We start from the raw sequence: 27,009 nt of genomic DNA, 5'->3' as shown, positions 1-27,009 counted from the left end.
GCATACATGCATATGACACAAGTGACACCCAATCACCTGACCACGTTCAAAGTCCGTGAGTTCCGCAGAGCACCCCATTCTGGCCTCTCACAATGTCTAATGACTACTGAGGTTGCTGATATGGAGTACTTGGTAGTAGGTGCAGCACAATGCACCTAACATGAAAAACATATGTTTTTTGGGTTGTCCGGATACTTTTGATCACATAGTGTATGTCGGGGGGTAAGGTGTGGGATGCGTCACCAATAGCCTCTCCCACACAAATGTCAACCTCTCCGGCACGTGGTATCCCCTGCTACGCTAACGAGGCTCTGGCGACCGAGTTTCTCCCGGGATAAGGAGAACCCTCTACTAAGCCAACGACCTTCTAGAGGGCGGATGAGCTGGTAGAGCAAGGGCACCCTCTTGTCCTTGGAGTGAGAAATCACTCCTAAAGACGGAAGAATCACCAAGGGTGGTCAACGGCATAGGATGCTGAAGGCAACGGGAAACCACAGCATTAAAGATCCAATGGATATCCCCAGGAAAACTCATCATGGCAGGGTTCAATGTCAAATTATCCGGAGTTTCAACTCCCCCACTCGGATCTCCGGGAGGGAGAGCCTTGAACAATGCCACAAGTAAATACAAAAATAATGCAACAATAGCAACTTGGAATGTAAGATCATTATACCAACCAGGCAAAGTAAATAATGTTATACAAGAAATGAAACGCCTAAAAATTAACATTTTGGGTGTAAGTGAAACAAGATGGCCTGACTCAGGAGAAATGACCATTGACAACATGAAAGTATATTACTCGGGAAATTCTGATAGCCAGCACAGGAATGGGGTAGGAATAATTTTAGATGAGTATGCTAGTAAATCTGTCAAAAGCATTTTACCAATCTCAGATAGAGTAATCAGTCTACATTTACAAACGAAACAAACAAATATTAATTTAATCCAAATCTATGCTCCAACAGCCGACAAAGACCAAGAAGAAATAGGAAAATTTTATGAAGAATTAACACAAGCAATAGGAACCTCAAAAAGCAGAGACATTATTATCATCATGGGAGATTTTAATGCCAAAATAGGTGAAGGAAGTGAAGGTGATCTTATTGGACCTTTTGGTTTGGGAACAAGAAATGAAAGAGGAGATTTGCTGTCACAATTTTGCCAGGAAAACAATCTGTCTATTACAAACACATTTTTTAAACTCCCTAAACGAAGACTTTATACTTGGAAATCACCAAGAGACTGTAATGAAGAAGTTTGCAGAAATCAAATTGATTTCATACTTATAAACAAGAGGTACAAAAATTCTATTCATGGTGTGAAAACATATCCAGGAGCTGATATATTTTCTGATCATAACCTTTTAGTAGCAAAGTTCCATGTGAAACTGAAAGCCATACAAAAGAAACAAAAGAAGGACTATATAAATACAACTATTCTAAGAGACCCCTTGACTAAACAAAAGACTTCTGAAGAGATTAATAAGGAATTAGTTAGGATAAAGAATAATCAAACAGAAGACATTGATGGCAAATGGGAACTTATAAAAGACACATTAAATAATGCATGTAAAAACACAATGGCGACCAAACACGACAACATGAAAAAGAAGTGGATGACAGAGAAGATATTACAATTGATGGAACAAAGAAGAATACTTAAAAATAGAGATGAAAGTGAGTATAAAAGATTACATGCAGAAATACGAAAAGAAACACGGCGAGCAAAAGAAGAATGGTACAAGGAACAATGCTCTGAAATTGAGAGTTATGAAACAAGACATGATAGTTTCAACTTACACAAAAAAGTTAAAGATTTAGCTGGACTTAATAAAAAGAAAAGTACAAGTTTATTGTTAGATAAAAATGACAAAATAATTCCTGATGTTAAAGGTAAACTGGACAGGTGGACAGAATATGTCAAAGAACTATTTGAAGATACAAGAAAAGATCAAAAATTTTATGATAACATGATCGGAGAACGAGGACCAAGCATACCGAAAGAAGAAATATTACATGTTATCAACAAATCAAAGACAGGAAAAGCCCCTGGACCGGATAAGATACCAAATGACATCCTGAAACTCATAGGAATAGACCATATAGATATATTTGTACAATTGTTTAATGATATTTATAATTCGGGAATTATTCCTAGGGATTGGTTGACATCTACCTTTGTTACATTACCCAAAAAGGCTAATGCCAAAACTTGTAATGATCACCGTACAATAAGCTTAATGAGTCACACCTTAAAGATATTTCTAAAAGTTATACACCAACGAATATACAAAAAAGTAGAAGAAGGTATAAGTGAAACACAATTCGGTTTTAGAAGTTCCCTCGGTACAAGAGAAGCATTGTTTGCTTTTAACATATTAGCGCAACGATGTATGGAGGTTAACCAGCCACTATATGTGTGCTTCCTGGATTATAATAAAGCATTTGACAAAGTTCGTCATGATCATCTCATAGAATTGTTAGAAAAGAAAACACTTGATAAGAAAGACATCCGCATTATATATAACCTCTACTACAATCAAACCGCAACTGTGAAGGTAGAAAATGAGTTATCGAATGATATAGAAATAAAGAGGGGTGTGAGACAAGGTTGCGTTCTCTCACCCTTATTGTTTAATATGTATTCAGAAGACATAATCCAGGCAGCTCTATCAGATGAAATAGCTGGCATTAAAGTGAATGGGCTAAACATTAACAATGTTAGGTTTGCTGATGACACTGCACTACTAGCTGGAAACCTCAAAGATCTACAATTACTTCTTGACAAAGTCGCAGAAAAAAGTGAAGAATTTGGCTTGACTCTTAACGTAAGCAAGACTAAGTTCATGGTGATATCTAAAACACACCAACAAGAAAATCTTACAATCAATAGGGAAAGAGTCGATCAAGTACGTAAATTTAAATATCTCGGAACAATTGTAAATGAGGAGATTGAAAGCTCAGAAGAAATTAAATCGAGAATAGGACAGGCCAGAAGTATCTTTAATAAGATGAAAAATGCATTCTGTTCGAGAGACATTTGTTTAAACACAAAAATGAGGTTGCTAAGATGCTATGTATTCTCAAAATTATTATACGGAATGGAAGCGTGGACATTGAAAAAGAAGGACATGAACAGTTTAGAAGCTTTTGAAATGTGGGCATATAGAAGAATACTTAGAATTAGTTGGGTGTCGAGGATTACTAATCAAGATGTCCTAAGAAGAATGGGAAAGGAAAAAGAATTAATTAAAATTATTAAAGTAAGGAAGCTACAATATTTAGGCCATGTTATTAGGGGAGTAAATTACAAAATATTGCAAATAACACTAGAAGGGAAAATTTGTGGGAAGAGAACGAGGGGTAGAAGACGGACATCCTGGATTGACAATTTAAAAAATTGGTACAACTGTTCAACGTCAGAACTCCTTAGATCAGCCAAATCAAGATCAGAAATTGCCATGATGACAGCCAACCTTCTTAGAGGAGACGGCACATGAAGAAGAAGAAGTGTATGTCATTACTCACTGGTATCTCTGCCACAGGAGTACATTGAAAGTCAAATGGTTTTGAGAAAGAGTGTTACTGAAACACTGTATTCTCCTTCAAAAATATACAACATTTTCCATTTAGACATAAACTACAAAATTGGGAAACACTTCAAACACAAAAGAAAATTAAAATTATTTCTTGCATGTAACTGGCAAATGTTTTAAGAGGAATCTATTGTTACAAATATTCTTATAAGCAATGTGTACAAATAAATATTAAATTATTAGCAGCCAAAGATAGAGATGGTTATAAAAGGTAACAACTCAGCACAGGTAAACGGATTGTGAATTGAAATTCTGAACACTGGAACACTGACAGGAAAGGCAGAGGAGATTGTGGATATGATGGAAAGGAGAAAGACAGATATTTTAGGCATAGGAGCGACAAGATAGAAAGGAAAAGACAGTAGCGATCTGAGAAAAGGTTATAAATTGTATTGGAGTGGAAATGAAGAAAGAAGACAAAAGGAGGTGGGTATGGCCTAAAAGAAGAGATAAAGAGGATAAGTGACAGGATATTGAAGATCAGAATAATGACATAGGGAAGAAGTATGGAAGTGGTTCAGTTGTACGCCCCTCAAGTGGGCTGCACATCTCAAGAGAAGGACTTTGAGAAAGAACTACTAAAGCAGATGAATGGACAAAGGAAAATAGTCATGAGAGACTTGAATGCACATATGGAGATTGAAAGACAAGGGTATGAAAATGTACTGGGAACAGAAGGGTGGGGAAGCAGAAGAAGGAAATAAATTGCTGGAATTCTGCAAGAAAAGTGGTTTAGTGGTCAGTTCTTCATGGTTCAGGAAGAAAGAGAGCCACAAACTAATGTGGTACAGCAAGAATCTAGTGCATAAATATTTGGTGGATTACATGCTCTATGATTAGGAGACAAAGATTACTGAAACGGTTATGAGGCACTGCATAGTGACCACCAGCTACTGGTGATAAGCCTGACAATCACAAAGGAATAGAAAAAGACAGTAGACCACAAAAGGAGAATCAGAGTATGGTAACTGAAGGAAAAGGAAATCAAGGAAGAATACCATGAGATTATAAGGGCAAAAAGGTTACCAAAGGATGAACCAAAAACAGGAGAATAGGAATGGGAACAATTTAAAAGTGCTATGGCAGAGGCAGAAGTGGCAGCAAATGGGGGAAGGAAACACCATAATGAAATGAAAGAGACAAGGGGGTAATGGCAAAGAAAAACAAGGCCTTCACAGACTGTGGTTCTGAGGAAGGACTGAATTAGCAAGAGAGGAGCATAAAAAAAAAGAAAGAGGTAATAACACACTGACTGAAGATAGAAGAAAATGGATGGAAGAATGGACAAAGATGATGCAGGAAGATTGCAGAGGAAGTAAGAAAGTACTATAAGGAATGGTCAAAAGTAAGAGGAGAAGTTTGAGAGAGGATGCAACAATCATAGGTAGAAATGGGAATGTGGATGATAGACTAAGGAGGTAAAAGTAAATGCTGGGGGGGGGGGGGGGGGGGGGGGACCTGACATGGAAAGAAATGGAAATGGTACTGCGGGGGAGGTTGGGAAACAGTGGATGAATCATGTCATGAGGTTGGTGTGGAATGAGAGGACTCCAGAAGATTGGAAGAGAGCATTAATTGTCCATATATTCAAGAAGGAAGTAGGAAGGGTTGTAGAAACTACAGAGGAGTCACACTGTGCCAATGTTTATGGAAAGATCCTGGAGATCAGGATCCGAACAAGAGTCTAGAACAAATAGAGAAGATCAAAATGGCTTCAGATCAGTGAGGTTAACTGCTGACCTCATATCTGCAGTAAGGCAGCTCCAGAAGCACCACTATGAAATTGGGGAAGACCTTGTGATGATCTTTCTCGATACAGATAAGGCATTTGAGAGTGTCTGTTTAAAAAGAAAAAGGTCTGGAAAGCACTAGAAAAGAAGGGAGTGAAAAAAGATACAACAAGCAGAGCAGAGGATATGTACTGTGGAAGTCTGAGCTTTATGAAAATGGGAAACAAAAGGACAGGTTGGTGCCAGTAAACAAGCGGTGTGAAACAGCGCAGTGCACTGTCACCTCCCCTCTTTATTGCGGTCTTCGATGAGATAATGATTACGGTAGCAGAAAAAACTGAAGAAGACAAGATGAAAGTAATGGTGTTTGAGGATGACTTGATGATCTGGGGAAACAGGGAGGAGGAGATTCAAGAACAGCTGGATGCTTGGGAAGAAACTGCGAGACAGTATGGAATCAAATTTAATGTAAACAAATGTGAAATCCTGGTTACAATTAGAAAGAAAGGTAGATCAACTAGCTTGAATAAGGTGGAAAGTGTTAAGTACTTGGCACATGTGAAAGAGGAAAATGGAAGAAACCAGAAAGAGATCACTGGATGTGGCAGACAGGCAGAAGCATTCCTACGAAGTGTTAGGAGCCTGGTTTGGACTAAAGATGTCCCACATAAAAAGCAACGGAGTGATACAGAGAAGACACGATAACCCAATACTGACCTATGCATCTGAAACATGGGTAATGGAGAAAAGAGATGTAAGCAGACTACAGGCATGTGAAATGAAGTTCCTCAGAAGTAGGGTAGGAGTAACAAGGAGAGATAGGATAAGGGAAACAGTGAAAGAGCTAGCCTTGCAAGGTAGGATAGAAACATCAAGGCTAAGATGGTACGGGCACTTATAGAGAATTTAAAACAAGAGGATTCCCACAAAGATACACGAAATGGAGATGAAAGGGAAGGAACCAAGAGGAAGACCAGGGGATAGATGGCTGAAAGGTATGGAGGAGTCTGTTGGAAAAAGGAGGTGAAGACTGGACCAGGGTGAACACAGAATGATGATGGGAAAACAGGACTGGATAGTGAGGTTTACATTCCAAACAGATCCAGCCCGAGGCTGGCAGTGATGGTGGTGGTGGTGGTGGTGGTGATGATGAGTAGGAAATAAATGTATCAATTTTGCTTAACTTGCGAAAGAGCTCTGTTCCTTTTTATTCAAATCAGCAACTTTTCTCCTAACTTTATAAATTAAATACAGTTTGTGTGACCATACATGTTAATTTCCCAGGACTAAGTGTTAGTAACTCCCTTAGAAGAGCACAATGGTTATTTTGGATCCCTGTTGATGGTGTAGAACTGGTATAGGGCAGTCATGCAACTGCATGTCATGTATGAAGTTGCCCAAAGTTGTCAGTTTATCACCACAGACAGTGAGATGATGTCAAACCCTGTCAGTTGCAGTCAGTTTCAAATCTGTCATGGATTGTTAATGAAGGCAAACCCATCTCAACCAGTTTCAGCAACAAAAAGAACGCTGCAGAGAGAACTGCATATAATGGACATTTAGAGTTAGGTACCTCTCAAAAGATCATTGCTCAGAGTGACTTAGAAAGCTGTGAACTCCCAATGTGTAAACAATTGAAATGATGCGTGGTTGTGTTCCAAGTAATGAAGAAGAACATGATTACAGTACCTGTATTGCTCACCAAATACTAATGTAATGTGCTTCAAGGATAGATCAATAGTGTAGTTGCACAAGCTGGTCCTAATCACCTTACTATATGGCGTGCTTAATACAGATGCAAATTCAAATACATAGTGGAGTAAACATGAGACTCACTGACATCTTAAGGTCATATGATCTTTTAATCTCAGACACTAGGGCAATGGACACATGATCCATTAAAACAAATTTCTTTTCTCTTCCTCATATGTGTTCACAATACTGCACTATGCAGATGACATCCTCATCTTCTTCTATAACAATAATATGAACTGGATAGATTGCTGCTCACGGGCAGATGTACACAATGACAGTAAAGCCTTAGCACCTAGAGACTACAGCAGCAATATGTTTGTGAGTTACATAGGTGTGCGTGCGTGTGTGTGTGTGTGTGTGTGTGTGTGTGTGTGTGTGTGAGAGAGAGAGAGAGAGAATGTGTCCTCTATATGGTGAGTTGCAATATATCCATTCCATATTGTTGTTATTCCACCTCAGATTTCCCAATGTTCAATATTATTCAACTGCAGAGACACCAAAGACGGAAAGACTTTTCCTACTAATGGTTTAATGAAATTAACGACCTATTTCAATGATCACAGCATCAAGGTGGCATGATAAAATACAGTTATCACCAAACCAACATAAAATATATGTGTAATATCTTGGCAACAGAAACTAGCAGTTTTAAATTTCTGAGTGTGTATACTAATGAAAATCTGTGGAGGATGAATCATATTAATGTTGTGTGCGTGGAAAAGTCAGTACTGGCTTAATCTCTTTGGCCAGCTAACAAAATTAATTTTTTTATTTATTTACTTATTTTTCTTATCCAAGGGTCATCTCGCAATGATGTAGGATTTGTCAAGGTAATTTCCAATACAATGCAAATCAGCTCACCAAAAAGTACAACTCACAGAATACACAACATTCTTAAAGAGGACAGGATAGGTGCTCTATGAGCTTAGGACAGGTGATTGGCCATGGCCTTGATTAAGGAGCCATCCCAGCATTTGCCTGAGTGAGTTAGGAAAACCACAAATACCCAAATCAAGTTGGCCAGACAGAGTGACTCCAAACCCCAAATACGATGTCAGTTTCTTAAAAGCTGTACTCCCTCATTCAAATGCTCCCTACTGTACAATGCTCCTTGATTACACACTATTTGTTGAAGGTAACTCATAATATAAAACAGTCTTGCTCTTCATTGCTGGACACACTAAAGACACCTGCTGCTGGCTCCTGGACTGTAAAAGTACTGCTATACCACTTGGACTAACTCCAGCCTTATCGGAAAGATGCTTCCATGCCCACCAACATTCACTATGCTTCATGAATGGCTTCTTATCCTTCCCTTGGAAAACTGAGTCAGCATTGCCCCTTGATGAGTGAGATGTTGAACTCAGAAGAGTGAGAAGACATTACTATAGTGGATTTCACATCTTGATATATGGAAACTCTAGATTAGAATAGCAATGAAGTAGAAAAAGAGAAACTGCTGCTTACCGTAAAATCTTTCTAAAACACATGCAGTACCCACAATAGCTTACATAGCGCACACAATAATGATGTTCGTCACAACACAGCTTGAAGTTAAAGTCAAATAATGGAAAATCCAGGATGGAATAACAACAATCATATGAGAAGGATAGGTTGCCATACGCCACATACAGGAGACGTTGAGTCACAGACAACCACAACAAAAAGGCTGCAATACACTTGAGAATTTGCCCAAAAGGTCCTCTTCTAAAGTAAAAAAACACACTCACACAAACACAACTCTCTCCCACACAATACTATCATCTCTGGTCACTGGGGCCGAGCTTGAAGACAAAAATTAAAAAACAGTCAGCAGGCACAGATGGGGTTCCAGTGTCTATTCTGAAGGGATGCATAAACAGTATACAGGCCCCAAACTGGACACATAAAGCCATTATTGCAATTCGGGCGGTGGACTTGATTAGCTGGGGGATGTGAGGGAGACAGAGGGAGGTGGGAGGCAGGCAGAGGGTTGGGGGAGAGTGGCTAGCAACTTGTTAGGAGATAGTCTGTTTGCCATCTAGGAATGCGGCTGGGAGGGTGGCGTGTGCCCAGGCTATGCATGTGATGCATGGGTGTCAGGGCCAGTGAGGATTGGTAAATGCGGACAGTGATGTAGGGACTTGAATTGGGAGAGTGTGAAGGGCAGAGGAATGGGAAACTGTTGGGAGGAGGATGTGAGGGGAGAGATTGAGGCCAGGACGATTATGGTAGAGAAGGCTGTGCTACGAGGATAATTCATATCTGCGTAGTTCATAGGAACTGGTGTTGCAGGTAAGAGTCCAGATGGTGCAGGTTGCGAAGCAGCCACTGAAATTGAGTGTGTTGTGCTCAGCTATGTGTAGTGCCACCAGGTGGTCAATTTTGTTCTTAGCAACAGTTTGGCGATGGCCCTTCATCCTGGTAGAAAGCTGGTTGTTAAAAAACTGTGAAAGGTTTGCAGCAGAGTTGGTATATGTCATGGCTGCTTTCACAGGTGTTCTGGCCTCTGATGTGGTAGCAAGTGCATGGGAGTGGGAGTGCCACATGGACAGACTAGGATGTTGTAAGTAAGGCAGGTGATGGAACACCACTTTAGGAGGGATGGAAAGGATCCTGGGTAGGATGTCCCCCATTTCAAGGTATGATGATAGATAATCAAAGCCCTGGCAAAGGACATGGTTCAGGTGTTCCAGTCCAGGATAATACTGGATGATGATGAGAACACCCCTTTGTAGCTTATTCTTGGGGATGGTAGGAAGATTGGAGGTGTATATGGGTATGGCACACGAAATCTGTTTGCAGACTAAGTTTGGGTGGTAGTGTTTGTCCATGAAGGCCTTCACGTAACTTTCAACTTATTTAGCAGGGGAGTTCCATCACTGTAGGTATGACCTCCATAGGTGGCCAGGCTGTATGGGAGGGATTCTGAGGTGTGGAAGGAATGGTAGCTGTTGAAATGCAGGTACTGTTGACGGTTAGTCGATTTAATGTGGACAGGGGTGTGGACGGACCATTAGAGAAGTGGTAATAAATGTTCAGTAAGGAGGCACATTGGAATGAGGAGAACCAGGTAAATCAGTTGGGAGAGAAGGTTTGAGATTGTGCAAGAATGAGGATAGAATGTCTTGGCCATGTGTCAAGATCATGAAGATATCATCAACAAATCTCAACCAGCCCAGAAGGATTAGAGGCAAACCGGCTGCTTCCCTCTGAGCTGTTAGCCACCAACCCCAACTCCTCTATGTGCCTCCCACCACTCTCTCCCTCTACCAACCCTAACTGATCCAACCCTCATCTCCCCCAGCCCACCTGCCAATCTGAAGAGATGGCATTGTATCCAGTCTCAGCACAATATACGGGCATAACAGAGAGAGAGAGAGAGAGAGAGAGAGAGAGAGAGAGAGAGAGAGAGAGAGAAGTACATGGTTGTAATGTTTTGTTATTCTCCTAGGTTTAACATCTCACATATATATCATCGAGAGGATGCAGACTCAGTTCTTTTCAGTCGGACATAGGGAAGAACAGGAAGACACACATGGAGAATAGTTAAATGTTTCTGGGCGTGGAGCCAGTTTCCCAAACAGGCCGCGTACAGCACAAGGGCATAGCAGCATCTTCATGGCCCACATACCAGAGTGTGCCCATAGTGTGTGCAGTGATGAACAGCAAAACTGTGTTTTATACTGGAGCAAATTGTGTGCTAATCAAAGAACATTGTGCAAATGTACAACTGAATGAGGCAGTGCAGCTGTTCAGACACTGGCTTCATATTCAGGAGGAAGAGCTGCTCTGAATGGCCTACCTCACTTATGTTTTCCTAAATCACTAGGCAGGTTCTGGGATGCTTCCTTAATCAAGGTCATGGCCAACCACCGACCTTGCTTGTAATACATGAATATGTATTCTGCACGTATCTATATTCTGAACTATTAATTTGCATTGCATTAGCATGACAGGTCCTATACCACCATGAGAGTCCTTCATGAATAAAAATAAATGAGTAAAATAGCAGTTCTACATTTAACATCCTACTGTGAACATCTGAAAATATGATCTCCTACAAAATTATACTCAACACAAATCCCCCCTATTCTATAGGTACATATCAAAATACTCCAGGTTCTCCATAAGTTACCTTTAGGAAACGAAATTATTAGTGTTACTGATAAACATTTATGGATGTACAAGAAATTGGTATAGCTTTTGGAACTAGTAACAAATTTTTTGTAAGGTAGAAGCTAGGGATGCGTTGGGGAAGATTACAAAGTAAGAACGAGTCACTCAACTCCCAGGATGAGAGAGACACACCCGTTGTCTCCCTTCACCCACACAACAGGTGCTACTTGTATCTCCTCACTATGTAAACAATGGGAGAAAATAGTGCTCCTAGCCAAATGCAGAATCATGTAATACAAGAACGTAAATTACTAATTAGAAGCACTGACAGCTGAATACTTATTTGGAGTTCAAAGTCAATAAAGGAGAAAGTTAGTTTAATGAACTCTAGGCTTATTACTCTGTTTGAATGAGCCTACATCTTGATTGTACTGAAAAACGTTTACGCACCAAAGTGACTCAGCTGAGATCACATTTTTAACTGAGAGAGGAAGAAGTCGCTAACAAATATTATGGTTACATACAGTCTCCCTGTTCAAAATTAACAGATCTCAGAAATGATACCGCAAATAATCGGTAACTATATACACAGTAATGAGTTCGAGACGCAATAATGGCTAGAAAGCTATGCATGTTTGACTTTACAAGCAATCACTACTGGCAACTGAACAGTTACTGTAATGTAAACAAAGACTTACTGATATCCACATCGTCGTCGATCACTTCTAATGAATCACGCTTCCTTTTAATGGACTTTGGAGCACCAGGCTTGTCATTAGCAGTGTTACCTGAGTCTCTTCTGTTTTTCCTGACATTTGCATTTTGAAGAGAAGCATCGTTCTCTTCACTCCCTACCGACTCTCCTGCCATGTTTACATTCGAAAACATAAATATTACCTTCTGCTTCCTTGTGGTAGCGTCTGTTAATCAAAGAAGTTCATAAAGACGGTTTTGTTCTTGATAATTGTAATTTCGATTCTTTTGCTATTATTTTATTATTGACTTCTTTTGACTGCTCAGCCATTACAAGGTAATTTTAGCAGCATATTACTGACCAATACTGTTTTCGACATGTAAAATTCCGTTTCGAATAGATACATCTATACTGCTGAACACATGGCGACCACAAACTTTAATAAAATATCCAGGACTCTTATCGATGGCTTAACTTTGGTGTGCTTCATTGCCATAAATAGTTCCACGCATTGTTATGAATTCTGTTTTTATTGAAAATAAGCAGATTTTGGGAAGATGATTCAGCGCAAGTGTGTTGGGTGTGGCCCCCGCTCCGATCACATTCTAATTGAGAAAGTGATCATTCTACAAGAGTAAACCAGTCATTGAGTCATCGTTGATGACAATAACTGTTGGTATTGTACATAAAGTTCTTATATGGCAACTGAATGAATATAGGATTCTCATACTCAGTTCTCTTATTTGCTATCATAACACACCAAAAAGTCACTGTAGTGAGCCTGCTTTGTATTTCGGAATTTTTCTCGGTACATTGATTTGCCTTGTGGGGCAACACAGCGTAGGTAAAATAGGCATTTATCCTACAAAAGCTTGCAGTAAGAAAATTCCTGGAATCTGATAAACAAGTATATTGCAAAAGCCTCATAAGTCATTGTAAGTTCTTACTCTCCTACACGCCAATACATTTACTCTCCAATGGTACTCATGGTTAATAATAAGAATGAATTTAAGATTAGCTATGAAATTCACATGGACATTACTAGAAGTATAAAGAAGTTGCATAGAGACAATACAGCCCAACTTCTTTTTCAGTATTAAATTTGTGTTACAATGCGCAATAAGTGCGGACGTTGCCATAGGGTAGTCCGAATGGTATGCGAATATGCGAAGCTTCTGCGTCGGAGCTCAACTGGGGCGACTGTAGTGAGAAACTGATTGAGGTAATAGCTGAAGCTCTACCACAGAAGTGTAGGTTCTGCAAAAAGAGCCAAGAGCATTGCTGAACAGGAAGAGACTAATGTTGTTCTTGAGGCTGAATTAGTTTACAGTTTGTGAAATTTGAAACAGATACAATGAAGGGGGAAAAGACAGTGAGAAGTGGATAAAGGCAAAAGTAAAACATTTGAGCTACCAGTGTTTAATAAAGTTGACTTGTTGTGTGATGTAGGTGGGGAAGAGCCTCATGCACCAGCAGGTCACAATATGGAGCAGCAGACTGCTAGCAAAGAAACTAAGTATAAATCGGTAACAAAAGAGATCTTGCTGCTAGGTAGTAGCAATGTGAGGGGTGTAGGATAAATTAGTAATAGGATACCAGGTCGAGTACGAGCCTTACATTTAGCTACATGACAGAGGATAAAGGAAAATGTGTAAGGATTTCGACAAACAGGATTAGGTGATTATAGTAGGCAGAGCAAGAAACAGCCTTACTGAGGGCAGAAATTACAGCATACGGGGTGACCTGTATGGAATAAGAGTAGCAACTGCACACTGAAGTGTGAGTCTAGTGAAGGTTTTGCAGTATCACGACAACCCCTGGCTTAACACTTCTGTTAACCACGTTATCACTGAGTTTAGCAGGCTGCTGGTAACTGAAATGAAATCTCACATGAGTCCTGTGCCTGTTGCTACAATTTCAGATTTGTGGATATACTAAACATAATGGCATAAAAAGAGGAAAGAAAAACTGGCTGAGCTTCTTGCAGAAAATGTATGAGGAGCCACCATCACGCAAAGCAAGATCCCTGTCGTTACTGGTGTCAGAGGGGTACCTTTTTTAGGATGGAGTCATTATTCAGACACCCTGTTATGGAACACAGAGCCCTACAATAACCTTAGGTATTCACAGAAAAGTAAAAAATGCACTCCGTCTTCAGGCCACGAGTGGCCTACCGGGACCGTCAGACCGCCGTGTCATCCTCAGTGGAGGATGCGGATAGGAGGGGCTTGGAGTCAGCACACCACTCTCCCGGTCGTTATGATGGTATTCTTGACCGAAGCCGCTACTATTCGGTCGAGTAGCTCCTCAATTGGCATCACAAGGTTGAGCGCACCCCAAAAAATGACAACAGCGTATGACGGCCTGGATGGTCACCCATCCAAGTGCCGACCATGCCCGACAGCGCTTAACTTCGGTGATCTCACGGGAACCGGTGTATCCACTGTGGCAAGGCCGTTGCCCCACAGAAAACTAAGCCTAGCTCATTTCATCCCACTCTGACACAACCCCTTCTGATCAGAGTGATGACCTTCACATGACACCAGTAAACACCCCCCCCCCCCCCGCCCCAAATCTGTCACCTACACTGCATTCATGCCATGCATATATAGAACACAGCCAACCGCATTGCACCCACATAGCTGCGACATGCCACTAAACTCCCTGAACCACATTTCTGCAGAAGACTGACAACCAACTTGCATCCACACAATCACAACACACGGCTGAATGAACTGCTCCTGAGCAGAACCGCTTCAGTGGATATTATGCAACAAATGCTGCCACCACTCACAACTGCTTACCACCTTGTGATTTCCCAAATGAAATCCACAGTTCACTGGAAGCGCACCAGACTGTGCTGGATTTTAAGCCGCCTAGACACTCACAGAGACAATGACAGATTGCATCTATTGTGCTTACTTCATGATAACAGACTTTATGGGTGTCAATACACCACCAGATGACTATACCTTATCAACACAGGCTGCAAGGTCACTGTGTCACTGCTTCACCATCCTCTTCACTAAGTCCAACACCCGTCCTCATTCCTGTCCATCTCTGTGTGGCGAAAATTTTGACAAATCGAGTCCATAGCTCACTGATATATACAGTCGATGTCAGTCTCACTGAACAATTGACCTAGATATTTATTGTTGCAGATCTGAAAGAACCTGTTATTGGTGACACTTTCTCTGACACTTCAACTTGGTCCCAGACCTGATATATACAACCAGTAGACGCCCCACCACCGGGGTCTGTGGTCACACCCTTTCAACAGCTCAGCATAATGACACAACACCCAAGCACCCTGACCCCCATCAGCCACAGACAAATCCGATGGGCATCAGCTCCTTCAGGAGTGCCTCTGCACAATCAATCAGTTGCAACACGAACAATTTTATTCTAACATGTGTGAAGTGAACATTCATTTACGCCACAAAAACAACACCATGAGAGGCAAGGTTCAAGACATCGAACATGAACTCCTGGAGACATGGCAGTACATCAATCGACTATGCCAGCCTCTATCACTCATCACCTTCTCCTTGCCAACAGACTTACAACACGCCGACTTGTCTCCTCTATTGCAACGCACATAGATAGCCATCACATTACTCCCACCAAGTACTTCAATGGATAGTATGGTATCATCTGCCCGCACATCCTTCTCTTAGTTTTCGAGTGACTCTCTGCAGATACTTTTCAGAGAGTGCGCCATTAAGAATGAAACAGTCCATAAAATCATCTCCACATCTGGCACCCTGGTGCGTCACAAGTCACGTCGACTACAGCTAGACCTACTACAGATTGCCAATATGTCAGTGGACAAACTCTTACAACAAGACATAATCTGCCCCTCTGACATTTCCTGGGCTTCACCCAGAAAATTGTTCACCAAGGTAGGTGGATATGTCAGATTGTGTGGCGTTTATAGAATCTTACTATCGTGGACAACTATGTAATTACAAACATACAGAACTTCACCCATTATCTGGCAAACGCCTCCATTTTTAGTATCGTCGATTGTAAAGTGGAGTAATTACAAATATCTGTGTGCCCAGATGACATTCCCAAAACAGCCGTAATGATTCTGTTTGCTCTATTCAAATTTGTGTTTATGTTGTATGGACTTAATACACAGCACAAGCACAAAAACGCTTTATCAGTGAGTTACTCTTCAAGTCATCATTTTCTTATGCTTACCTGGATGACATCATAATTTTCTCATCTGATGAGGTATTTCACATGAAACACCTCAAAGACGTTTTCGACAACCTGACGTATTGTAAATTGATCAGGAATCAGGCCCACACCAAAATATGTCGAAATTGTTCAACTATTGCCTCCACCACAAGACTTCCAAGAATTATGCACATTCCTAGACGCGATAAATTTTTACAGAAGACATCATCCAGAAGCAGCATCTTTGCAAGCACCTTTAACACAAGCCCTGGCCGGCGAAACATACTACTGGCAAGCACAAAATTATGTAGATGAACCATATGCGGGCGTGAGTTCAACACAACAAAGACTACCTCACCAGAGCATCACCCTGGCACACTCAATCATTGATACACAGCTCGTCATAACACGAGAAACGAGCGGCTCTGCTATCGGAGCTGTGTTACAACGAGAGGCAAAGGGCATCCCACATTCACTCCATTTGTTCTCTCACTAATTCACTCCATCCCACAGTACGTCGTCTATATATAACAGCTCACTCTTGCTGCTCTGTGAGGCAGTATGACGTAATCTGATTATTTACAATGATTTCCCCCCTCACAGATTCTACTCTCAACCCAATCAAAGCGCCCTGCTCTCAACAGTATCAATATTTGGACTATGTAACCCAGTCTACCAAGGAAGTCTACAACTTCAGAAACACAGAGAATGTTGTAGCGGACAATTTCTCAGGCAACAACACCTTCTCATCTACCATCTATTATAATCAGTTCACTGAGGTGCAAAAAAACGCCAACAGTCACGAGCCCTCACTCATGATCCAGACACGAAAGCTAAAAATCCCAGGCGTGACCCACCTCATACTATGTGGCACTTCTCAAAATAGGATACATCCACTCATACCTCAACACTTCTATCGAACAATCTTTGAACAGCTTTACACTGTGACACACCCCAACATTCACTCTATCACTCGTCTAGTGACAGACAAGTTCATTTGGCCTAACATAAAAAAAATCACACCCTTTGACCTCACTCATGTATACTATATGAAAAAAGTACATTTTTGTGCCATGCATAATAACCACTAAGCCAGTTCATTATACCAAAAGGACACTTCCAGCTCATTCATATCGATCGATGGCTATCACTATATCCTATCGACTATCGATCTTGTCACATGATGGGTTGAGGCAACACCACTTAAAGAAATTACAGCCAAAGCCACCACCAAAGCAATAGTTGAAACTTGGAAATCAAGATTCAGCTGCTCCATCAATCACAGCTGGTCCCATCCTTGCCTAATCCAATGAGACCAGTGACCTCACTGATTGGTTTCCTCCCACAAAACAACCCAGCCCAAACCTGCAAGGACATTAAATGATACTTCACCAGATGATGACATATGCCATTTGATGCCCAGTGACCCTCACACTATCAGTGCTAGACTTCTTTAGAATTCCGTGTAGATGTCAATGACTTCATTTCTGAGGATCTCACCATCAAACTTAGAAAACAACGACCTCGTCCTCGAAGGGCAACAGGCAGACCACCAAACTGCAGATGGCTCTGTAGTGGGACACTTCTTAAGATCGGTCACACTGCCATGTTATGTTGACGCAGCCATCCTTACTTCCCCCTCTCACCAGCGACGATGTCGTCGTGGGAATGCACCACACTTCATTTCGTTGGGCACCACTGCATTATTGGCACTGCCCAATGCACCAACTGCGCCCCCTACTCCTGACGCCCCCACACACTCACGCTATGACTGGCTGCACCATATGCTAGGAAACCTCCACGATTTTCGTCTGTATCCCATGTACCTCACCACCCGATGTCTTCAATGCTGCAGATGACATGCACCCAGGAGCACAACCTATTTCTGCATCATATAACCACCTTGGCTCTCCATGCAACCTCCCTCACAATACTCAACAATGGAAGGAGGAGGAGGAGGGGGGAGACTGTGGGAACATTGCTTTGTGAACTAAGAATGCTGGCAGTGGACTTGGCTCCAGTGCAACAGACTCCTAGACAGGTAGTTGGTCTGATGACTTTACTATGTTCAGATGTTTGTTTGTGTATTCTCACAGCATTAGTAGAGGTTGTTCTACAGAGTGTCAGATTGTGCGATTATTCGTTGTAATCATGTCCTTTATCTTGAGGATCAACTTCTTTATGAAGCATATGGATTCCTTGCCATGCTTTCTATCAGATAACAACAACCAGTAAAGAGATTGCAGTGATTTCAATAAAGATTTCCTGAAGGATTCTGATAGGAAAAATGGTCTGAAAAATTTATTTCGATCCTACAATTTGATCTCAATAACTGACTTTCTAACTAGGATGGATGAAGATAGTAGAACTCTGATTGACAATATTTTCTTTGGTGACACTTAGACCAAGAAAAAAATCTATATCCGGTCACAAATGCTCTTTCTGATAATGGGAAACAGTTAGTATGGATAAATAAGGTAGTGCCTTACAGTATAAATTCCTTTCAGTGGAAATCAGAATAATTAATGGCTCTAAGACACAGATGTTTAAGAAAAGCATAAAAGACTTGACATGGAATGAAATTTATAGTGAGCCAAATGTTGGCATAAAAATTGGCCTATCCTTTGATGAATTCACAGCATTATTTGAAAACATCTTTGCTCATCAACTGAACGGAAACATATTAAACATTCATATAAAAATGGATAACTACAGGGTTAAAACGACTTTTGACAGAAAAAGTAATGCTTTTGACAGAGTAAAGGCTGATTCACACTAGACTCAATGGAATGAAAGAGTAAGCAACATCACTATCAAATGATGTGTATTTGCGCTAGACTGAATGTCAACTCAATGTCATTTTGATTAGCCCATCCCCAACAGGTGAAATCGAGATAATGGGATATCATCCATGATATAAAAAGGTCGGAATAAAGTATCAGAATCAAGAAATCACCGAAGATAAGGTGTGATAATGGCCAAGGCAAACGTCAGAACACATATTCTTGATAAAGTTTGTATACTAAGTTACTGAGAAGTTAAATGACAGAAAAACTGTTATCCAAAAACTACAAATACATCAAAAATAGTCATATGGCAAGGTCCTTAAAACTTATCCATTTAGTTTTCTTTTAGCACCAATGTTAAAAAACATTTGCGTTTCCCTTCTTCAGTAAAGCTGACATTTTCACGTTATTTAATGAAAATTGCTTCATCAGCTTATGTTCTTATTAGTACAAAGTATAGGCCTCTTCTTTGTTCAGGTATTGTGAAACCTAAATAATTTTGTGGCTTCAGGTACCTGTCTCTGTTCTGCAGCGACGTAGAGTGGGTCATATTAAAATTACAAGAATCAGAAGGTAAGTCAAAATAATGCAGATAGAATATCAGCATCATCTGACTGAGGCACCAGTATCTGTGCAGCTTCACAAGGCTCCATGTTTATTTGTATAAACTATCCTTCTATCTGAACAAATCAGAAAGCACACATTATTCTATTTCTTCAGTGACATGACCATTACAATTGCTGAACCATTAACAATTGAAACAGCACTTGTATATCTATTTGTGAAGAGCTTCTAAATTGGTTCTGATCAAACAGGCTTTCTCTATTTCTCATCAACAAGACACAGTACAAATAGTTTCGCAAAGCACAAAATACACAAGATTGAGTGACCATGAAATGTAAAGATGAATTCAAATTGGATTGATAGTGATTTTTCGGACTAAATATTTGGTGCAAGATAAATTGGTCAGTTTGCATACTATAAGTATGCACATCTAGAACAACATTTACATCTGCATCACATCACCATCCATAATTAAGTACTTGCCAGAATGTTCACCGAACTCATTTTAGGCTATTTATTGACCCTTTCACTCTCAAATAGCATGTGGGAAAAATGAACACCTAAACCTTTCTATACGATCTCTGATTTGTCCTATTTTACTATTATGGTCATTTCTCAAAAAAATTTTGCATTTAAAAGAAAATATTGGTGATTGCAATTTAGTGAATTTTAAAATGACGAATAACTCATTTGTTTTCACAATTTCCATCTCTCCTCGAAATTTTCCGTCTATTCCATCTATAAGGATTCCATGCCATGCAACAAATCTCTAGCAGCGGATGGACAAGCGTAATATAGTCCGTCTCATTAACAGATTTGTTGCATCTTCTAAGTCTTCTGCCAATAAAATGCACTCTTTGATTATCTTCCCCCACAACATTGTGTATATGATGGTTACAACTTAAGTTGTTCGTAATTGTAGTCCCTAGGTATTTAGCTGAATTTACAAACTCTGAATTTGTATTATTTATCGTGTAACCGAAATTTTACCTGATTCTTTTTAGTAGTCTTGTGGAGGAACTCTCACTTTTTATTGTCCCACCATTAGACATCTTGTCTAAACCATTTTGTATTATTTATGATGTACTGGTGACTTTATTGGGCAGTAAATGACACCATCGTTTGCAAACAATTGCTTAGGACTGTTCAAATTGTCTGCAAATAATTTCAATAGGTTACAAACAGCAGGGCGCCTGCAACACTTCCCTTGGGAATCTCGATATCACTTTTTCTTCGTTCGACCACATCCTGTCAATTACTACAGATTGTGTACTTTCTGACAGGAAATCACAAACCCATTGACAACATCTGATACAGTCCTCCACAGGTACGCAATTATGAGCCTTCCAGAGATCTAGAGATATAGATTCAATTTGACATTCACTGTCGATAGTACTCATTACTTTGAGTGAATGGAAAATCAATTGTATTTTACAAGAATGAAATTTTCTGAATCTGTTCTGACTATGGCCCAGTTGTACAATCTCAGGATAAATCCAGGGCTAGTTAACCGAGGAATACGCTAAACACAGGTAACTTGGAGTGCGAGTTGCATGTAGCCATTTTATTCCTCAGTAAGTTATTCCCAGAACAGCCTACATGTCCAGTTAAGTAGGAAACAACTGAAGAGTACTCTGGGTATTTTCGAGTACGACACTTCATATTTATTTAGTCGTCATCTGCAGATATAGCATGTCAAATATTAGTGATAGAAAGCAAAAGTTTTTGCTTGAGGATACTTTGAGGCTGTTAGACACTGCAAATGAGTTGGAGTGTAGTAGAAAACACAAAAACTGCTCGAGTTTCATTCAATGAAAACATAAGTGCAAAACATTTAACTTAAATGGTAGGATACTTATATGTATAACGAGCTATCTTGAAATTAGTTAAATGATCAGGTACTTGTTATTTTACCAATAAGAGATCTTTCTATATTTCCAAATAAAGTATAGGAAAAAATATGTAACAGTTTCTATTCAGGAACAACTTCACATTGATCGGCAGAGCAACTACAAAATATGCATGATTATTATTATTTTAAAGAAGGAAACACGCAAAAATTATGCACAGAAAGGTAGCAGAGGTTACAGATGTGTAATGTAAGTTCCAAATTGAGGACAACAAAATACACAATTTGATAAAGTTGTCAACAGAAGGATTCCACAGTCATTTCGATTCAGATGCAACATTTCTTCACATGATAGTAAGGTGGCAAATGAAGCTGTATGAAAGATGGTGAATTATAAGTAGGGACATAAATAGAAGCAACTATTAAATGTGATCTGCTTTGTGAAATAGTTAGTCTTTTTAGTCCCTCCAACAAACTGTGACAATACAGACAAAATGGAGATTGAATTGACTGAAAATTCTGAGAAGTGTTACTGGCCAGCTTGCTGTTGTATTTACGTCTTAGAATGATTAATTCATTACAGCAGCAATGGGTGTACTACAGAATATACACTTACTGCATTACTGAACACTATTTGTGCATCTACTTTTGCAGTTCTTGGGCACACATAAATTCTGTTACTATCATATGGTGATTATTAAGTATATTGACTATATATGAAGAATAAGATGCCAGGATTTACAATAGGTAACCATAATTTTGTTTTATAATCCTGGGGTAGAAGTGTATCTATGGCACATATCAAACTGTAGGCTGTTGTTGTATCTCACGCTAGGTGTTTGAGGAATACTAACTATTTCATTGATAATTTTGGCTTGTGCAATAATCTCTAGCAGCTGTATGTAATCTGGAAGTGGAAGACAAAGTAACCAGAGGCATGACATCTGCATGGAGTTCTTCCTTCTTTTCTTGTCTTCTCACCTAAGATCTACGAGTTTTGTTTTTCAGTTAATAATACCTGCTCTCAAATGTGAAAAGACTAGCAGAGTTACTGGCGGTGGCACTTCAAAAGTATCTTGACAAGAGCCAGAGAAGGGAGAATGAACTGTATTGGTTAAAAAAGGATCACAAATCTCTAAATTAGGACCAGAAAATAAAAATTAAAACCAATAATTTCAGAATAAAAGTATATTAATCGGTGTAGGAGTGTTTATTTTATTTTGTTCTATTTACATCAGACAAGTTAAGTAACTAAAACAATTGTGTTCTTGTTCATGTTGTCCAATGTCATACACATTCTTTTAATAATTGCGCTGGCTGTCCCCTAGCCAATACCAATGAAGTGTCCAATGGACAGAAGAAAGAAAAGAATGACCTGGGACAATTCAACAGAAATTTAAAAACATAATTCAGTAACTAAAGATTCCTGTTAAATGAATGAAAAATACCTATGTTCTTGTAATACAGAGATAATTACAACTTTGAACATGGCTGACGTCTGCAGCAACTGATACACAGATTTGAAAAATATGTAAAAATCAGCCAACTGGTTGCATAGATTTTCTATATATCTTGACCAGGTTTCGTCGCCTTAAGGGTGACTTCATCAGAAGGTAAGGTAATTACCTAAAATGAATATGTCAGATTAAATATCTTATCTAATAAAAGTTTACATTAATGTAAACGAGTGTAAAACAAATAGTACTTACATGAAGAACATATAGTCAAAGATGTACAGTGATTTAAGAGCTGAGTTGCTCAAGTCTTACATTAAAGTATAAGACATAATCGTCTTCAAAAAGTCCAACATTAAAACATAAGTAACACCGCTGCCAAGTAAATGTAATGTAGGGCGCGCCACAAGGGGGCCACTAGTAACATGAGCAAAATAATTTTGAATATTACACATTTTCTGAAGTAAATCATACGTATAGCCAATATTGGTTTTAACAAAAATTAATTTTACAAATTATTGAATAACATTTATAAATGAGCTTAAAAGGGATTAAATAGAACAAAGTTCGCTACGTTTTACGTAGCACAGGTAGAACCAGAGTTAAATACGACTGGAATTACGTAATGAAGAACATCAGTTCATTATATGACACAAAATTTGAAAAGAAAGCTTGCATAACTAGGGCACAGAGGTCATCTGATGTGTTAGTAATGAGCGTAACTTAACGGAGGTAAAATAATGTTTCTGAAAAGGAGGACAGAACCTGGATTATAAGTATCATAAAAATTAGAGCATTGGTTTAAAAGTATTAATGAAATTTATATTTTTCAACTGTACTTGTTCATTCATGATGTCATCTTTATTTGGTGTGTGCCTGAAAATTTCAAGTTTTTCCAACACACAAAGTTTTCTCCCTTTCTTTTCTTTATGCAGAATTGTCATTTCGTTTAATTCTTTGGGGTTATGCCCTGTTATGAAAAGATGTTCTGCAAATGTTGAATTGTGCACGTAAGTGCCTTTTTTGCCTAAAAGATGTTCTTTGTATCATACGTTGAAAGCTCTGCCTGTCTGTTCAATATAAAATGCTGGACATGTATTACAGGAAATTTTATATACCCCTGAGCCACGTAAAAGTTCGTTTGACGCTTTTAGAGTATGAATTAAATTTTTTTGTAAATTATTATGTGTGGACAAAGCAACTTTGCAGCCGTATTTTTTAGTTAACAGACGCTGAATCCTAGATGATTTGTTACCTAAAAAGGGTATTGAGATGTACTTTTTATCATTATTATTAGTTTGACCAGTACCTAAAGTGGTGACTCTTTCTTTAGTTTTTTCTTTAAGGATGTTTTCCACTAGTGAGGCTTCATATCCATTATTAAATTTCTTTCTGCAGTTTTTCTGGTGATAAGGGAGTAACCATGGCACGGTGAATTGCTGAATGAAAGGAAGCTTTCTTATGAGATTGAGAGTGTTTTTATTATCTATTATCAACAACTTCAAATCTAGGAAATTTAATTCGCGGTGTTCATTTTGTAACTCACATGTGAAACTAATTTTTTCGTGGAAGTTATTGAACAAACTGAACAGTTGATCTACTCCTTCATTAGTGCCATTGTATATAATCAAAATGTCATCTACATATCACGAATAGGATAAAATACCTAATTCTGTAGAGTCATACCTACTGAAGAATTTGTCTTCGAGCGAATTGATGAAAATGCCAGCTAAAATTCCCGCTAGCGGATTACCCATTGCTAGGCCATCAAGTTGTTTATACAGTTTGCCATTAAACTCAAAGTAGTTATATTTTACTACCAATGACAACAAACGTATGAGTCAGCAATCTGTTTGTCTGTTATAAACAGAGATAATTACTTTATGAGATGTGGTTATGTGGCTGATACTAATAACTGAGAAATACGACACCTATCTGCTATAGTTTTCTTCAAAAAAAAATCCGACTTGCCTATTAATTTTACTGTGTTAAATTTAGTTGAGTAAATACAAATAATCTACATGTTTGTGGAAATAATGCTCGGTGGTGGACAATTTTACCACTCCAAAGCATTCACTAATAGACGGAAAGCTTTGTTTCAGTGGGAGTGAACAATCTTTCCTGCTATAGATTTGGCAGAGTGAACTAGGGACATTAGTGCGCTATAAAACTTTTTGTTACATTAACCAATCATAATAAATCATCAATTTCGAATTCAAATGTTTCAAATGACTCTAAGCACTATGGGACTTAACATCTGAGGTCATCAGTCCTCTAGACTCAGAACTACTTAAACCTAACTAACCTAAGGACTGCACACACAGCCATGCCCGAGGCAGGATTCGAACCTGCGACCATAGCAGCAGCACAGTTGCGGACTGAAGCCCCTAGAACCGCTCGGCCACAGTGGTTGGCCACCAATTTCAGAAAAATTGTACTCCACACAAGTGCAATATAAGGTATTCCAATTTAAGTTACCTTCAATATGGCACAAAGGCTGAAAATAGCTTGATGTTCAAGGAGCTTTGCAGCAATAAAAATATTTGGTCATTTGCCCAATAACATGAAATATCTGACAAGTAGCGAAGCAAGTACTGAACTCCTTTTTGAGCCACTGATAGCTTTAACAAGTCGTTTTTCGATTTTTTTATGATGGATTTCATTACGGAAAATATGTACTATGATGGCACAGCTAAAATGCCTGGCTCCTTGGAGAGGTGCCTACATGACGCTTGGTGGTGAACACCATATATTATTTTTACTTCTGGCTTTTGTGCAATCAATACTTTTTTTCTAAGCGATGAGTTTCCCCAGAAAATTATTCACTACAACGTGATTGAGAGAAAATATGCTAAATATGTCAGGCAGCTGAAACATTTGTTTCCAAGGTTAACAATTACACAAAGATCAAAAGCAGCTGAACTTAATTGTTTGAGAAGATCAGTAATATGCTTCTTCCAGTTCAAGTTTTCATCAATATGAATCGGAACATTCTATCCTACTTACTGACTCCTGCTCATGTCCTACATCAATTGTGGTATTGCTCTATTTGTTTTACAGAACTGAATGTAGTGTGATTTTCAAAACGTGAGAGTCCATTTTCAGAGAACCATTTAATAATTCCTAGGAAAATATCATTTACTAACTCTTCTGTTGCTTTCTCTTTAACAATATTTATTATAAAGGCGCGTGTCCACTAGCAAGTAACTTCTGCAAGTACTTGCTGAGATGTTTACATTAGTACAAAACTTGCGCAAGTTGACTTCTCCAAGTCGCTTTGGCAAGTTAATTTCACGAGTTTTCTGCAAGTACTTGCGGAAGTGTATCCACTACAGTTCGCATTGTGAGACAGGCAAGTTGTAGATTACAATGTCGTGTGCACAAACCAGACCAGCCGCCAGTTTTGTTGTATTGTTATTGTTAAAGAAGAAGCGTGATGAAAAAGGAAAAGTTAAGAAAAACAGAACTGTTTGGGTAAAGAAATGGATACAGAGGCGTTCATGCTTAAGTTTCCAAGAAACGCTAGTGAACGAACTGAAACCAGAAGACTTTTCTCAGATTACAAACATTCTGATAATGTCTTTTGCAACTTTTGGACACCTCTTGTAAATTGTAGAATCAAATATTTCGAAACAGGATACAAATATGCAGCAAGCTATATCACCAAGAGATCGTCTTTTAATTACTCTTTGATTTTTACTCACAGGTAAGCGAATAAAACACATAATGTCAAATAAATATTTACTGTCAATAATCGTACATTTATATTTATTTCACTGAATTACTGTTTTTAAATTTTTGGCTATAGTTTTCACTCTTTGATGTATCTTTTCCGAGTACCCATTTGCACATTCTCTCGCGTTGTTATGGACTGCTGTGTGGCTCTATATGAATGTTTGAAAAGAGAATATTTGAAGGATAGTATTTTGATATTTCATAACTCACACAAATAATTCGCTTAAGCAGAAAATTTACGAAACAGTTACCTAGTGGATGATGAACCAGGGCAGTATCAGCAATAATAATTACTTTCTCTGATCGTGTGCATATGAAACTGCTTTCACCTGTCATCCAAGAATTAGTTATAGTTTCATCTTCCTCAGATACTTCGAGTATTGCCTTTTGCATTATCCTCCTTAATTTTTTACGACATGACATTTGTGTTAATAACCTTAATTCCGATGCCACATCGTCTCCAAACACCTGATGTTCATCAACAGGTTTGTGCATTGCTTCTATTGCCTTGTTTAGAATAGTGTCTGAAATTTCCTCAGTATTTTTTTTTCTTTTCAAAACACT

General features: G+C 39.0%; 1 protein-coding gene and 1 pseudogene across 2 annotated transcripts in view; both read right to left on the bottom strand.

Moving 5' to 3' along the window:
* The window catches only part of LOC124618471 (U4/U6.U5 tri-snRNP-associated protein 2), a 60,788-nt gene extending 48,671 nt beyond the window's left edge, over nucleotides 1-12,117 (bottom strand). For both annotated transcript variants that reach the window (XM_047145351.1, XM_047145352.1), the window contains exon 1: nucleotides 11,877-12,117. In XM_047145351.1, the coding sequence (XP_047001307.1) occupies nucleotides 11,877-12,066 (190 nt within the window). In that variant the 5' untranslated portion in view covers nucleotides 12,067-12,117. The remainder of the gene's footprint in view (nucleotides 1-11,876) is intronic.
* Nucleotides 12,118-14,216: 2,099 nt separating this feature from the next.
* On the bottom strand, nucleotides 14,217-14,334 carry LOC124555647 (annotated as a pseudogene).
* Nucleotides 14,335-27,009: the final 12,675 nt, after the last annotated feature.

The sequence above is a fragment of the Schistocerca americana genome, chromosome 1, assembly GCF_021461395.2.
Source record: "Schistocerca americana isolate TAMUIC-IGC-003095 chromosome 1, iqSchAmer2.1, whole genome shotgun sequence".
Classification (NCBI taxonomy): Eukaryota; Metazoa; Arthropoda; class Insecta; order Orthoptera; family Acrididae; genus Schistocerca; species Schistocerca americana.
This window is presented reverse-complemented; position numbering and strand designations above follow the sequence as displayed.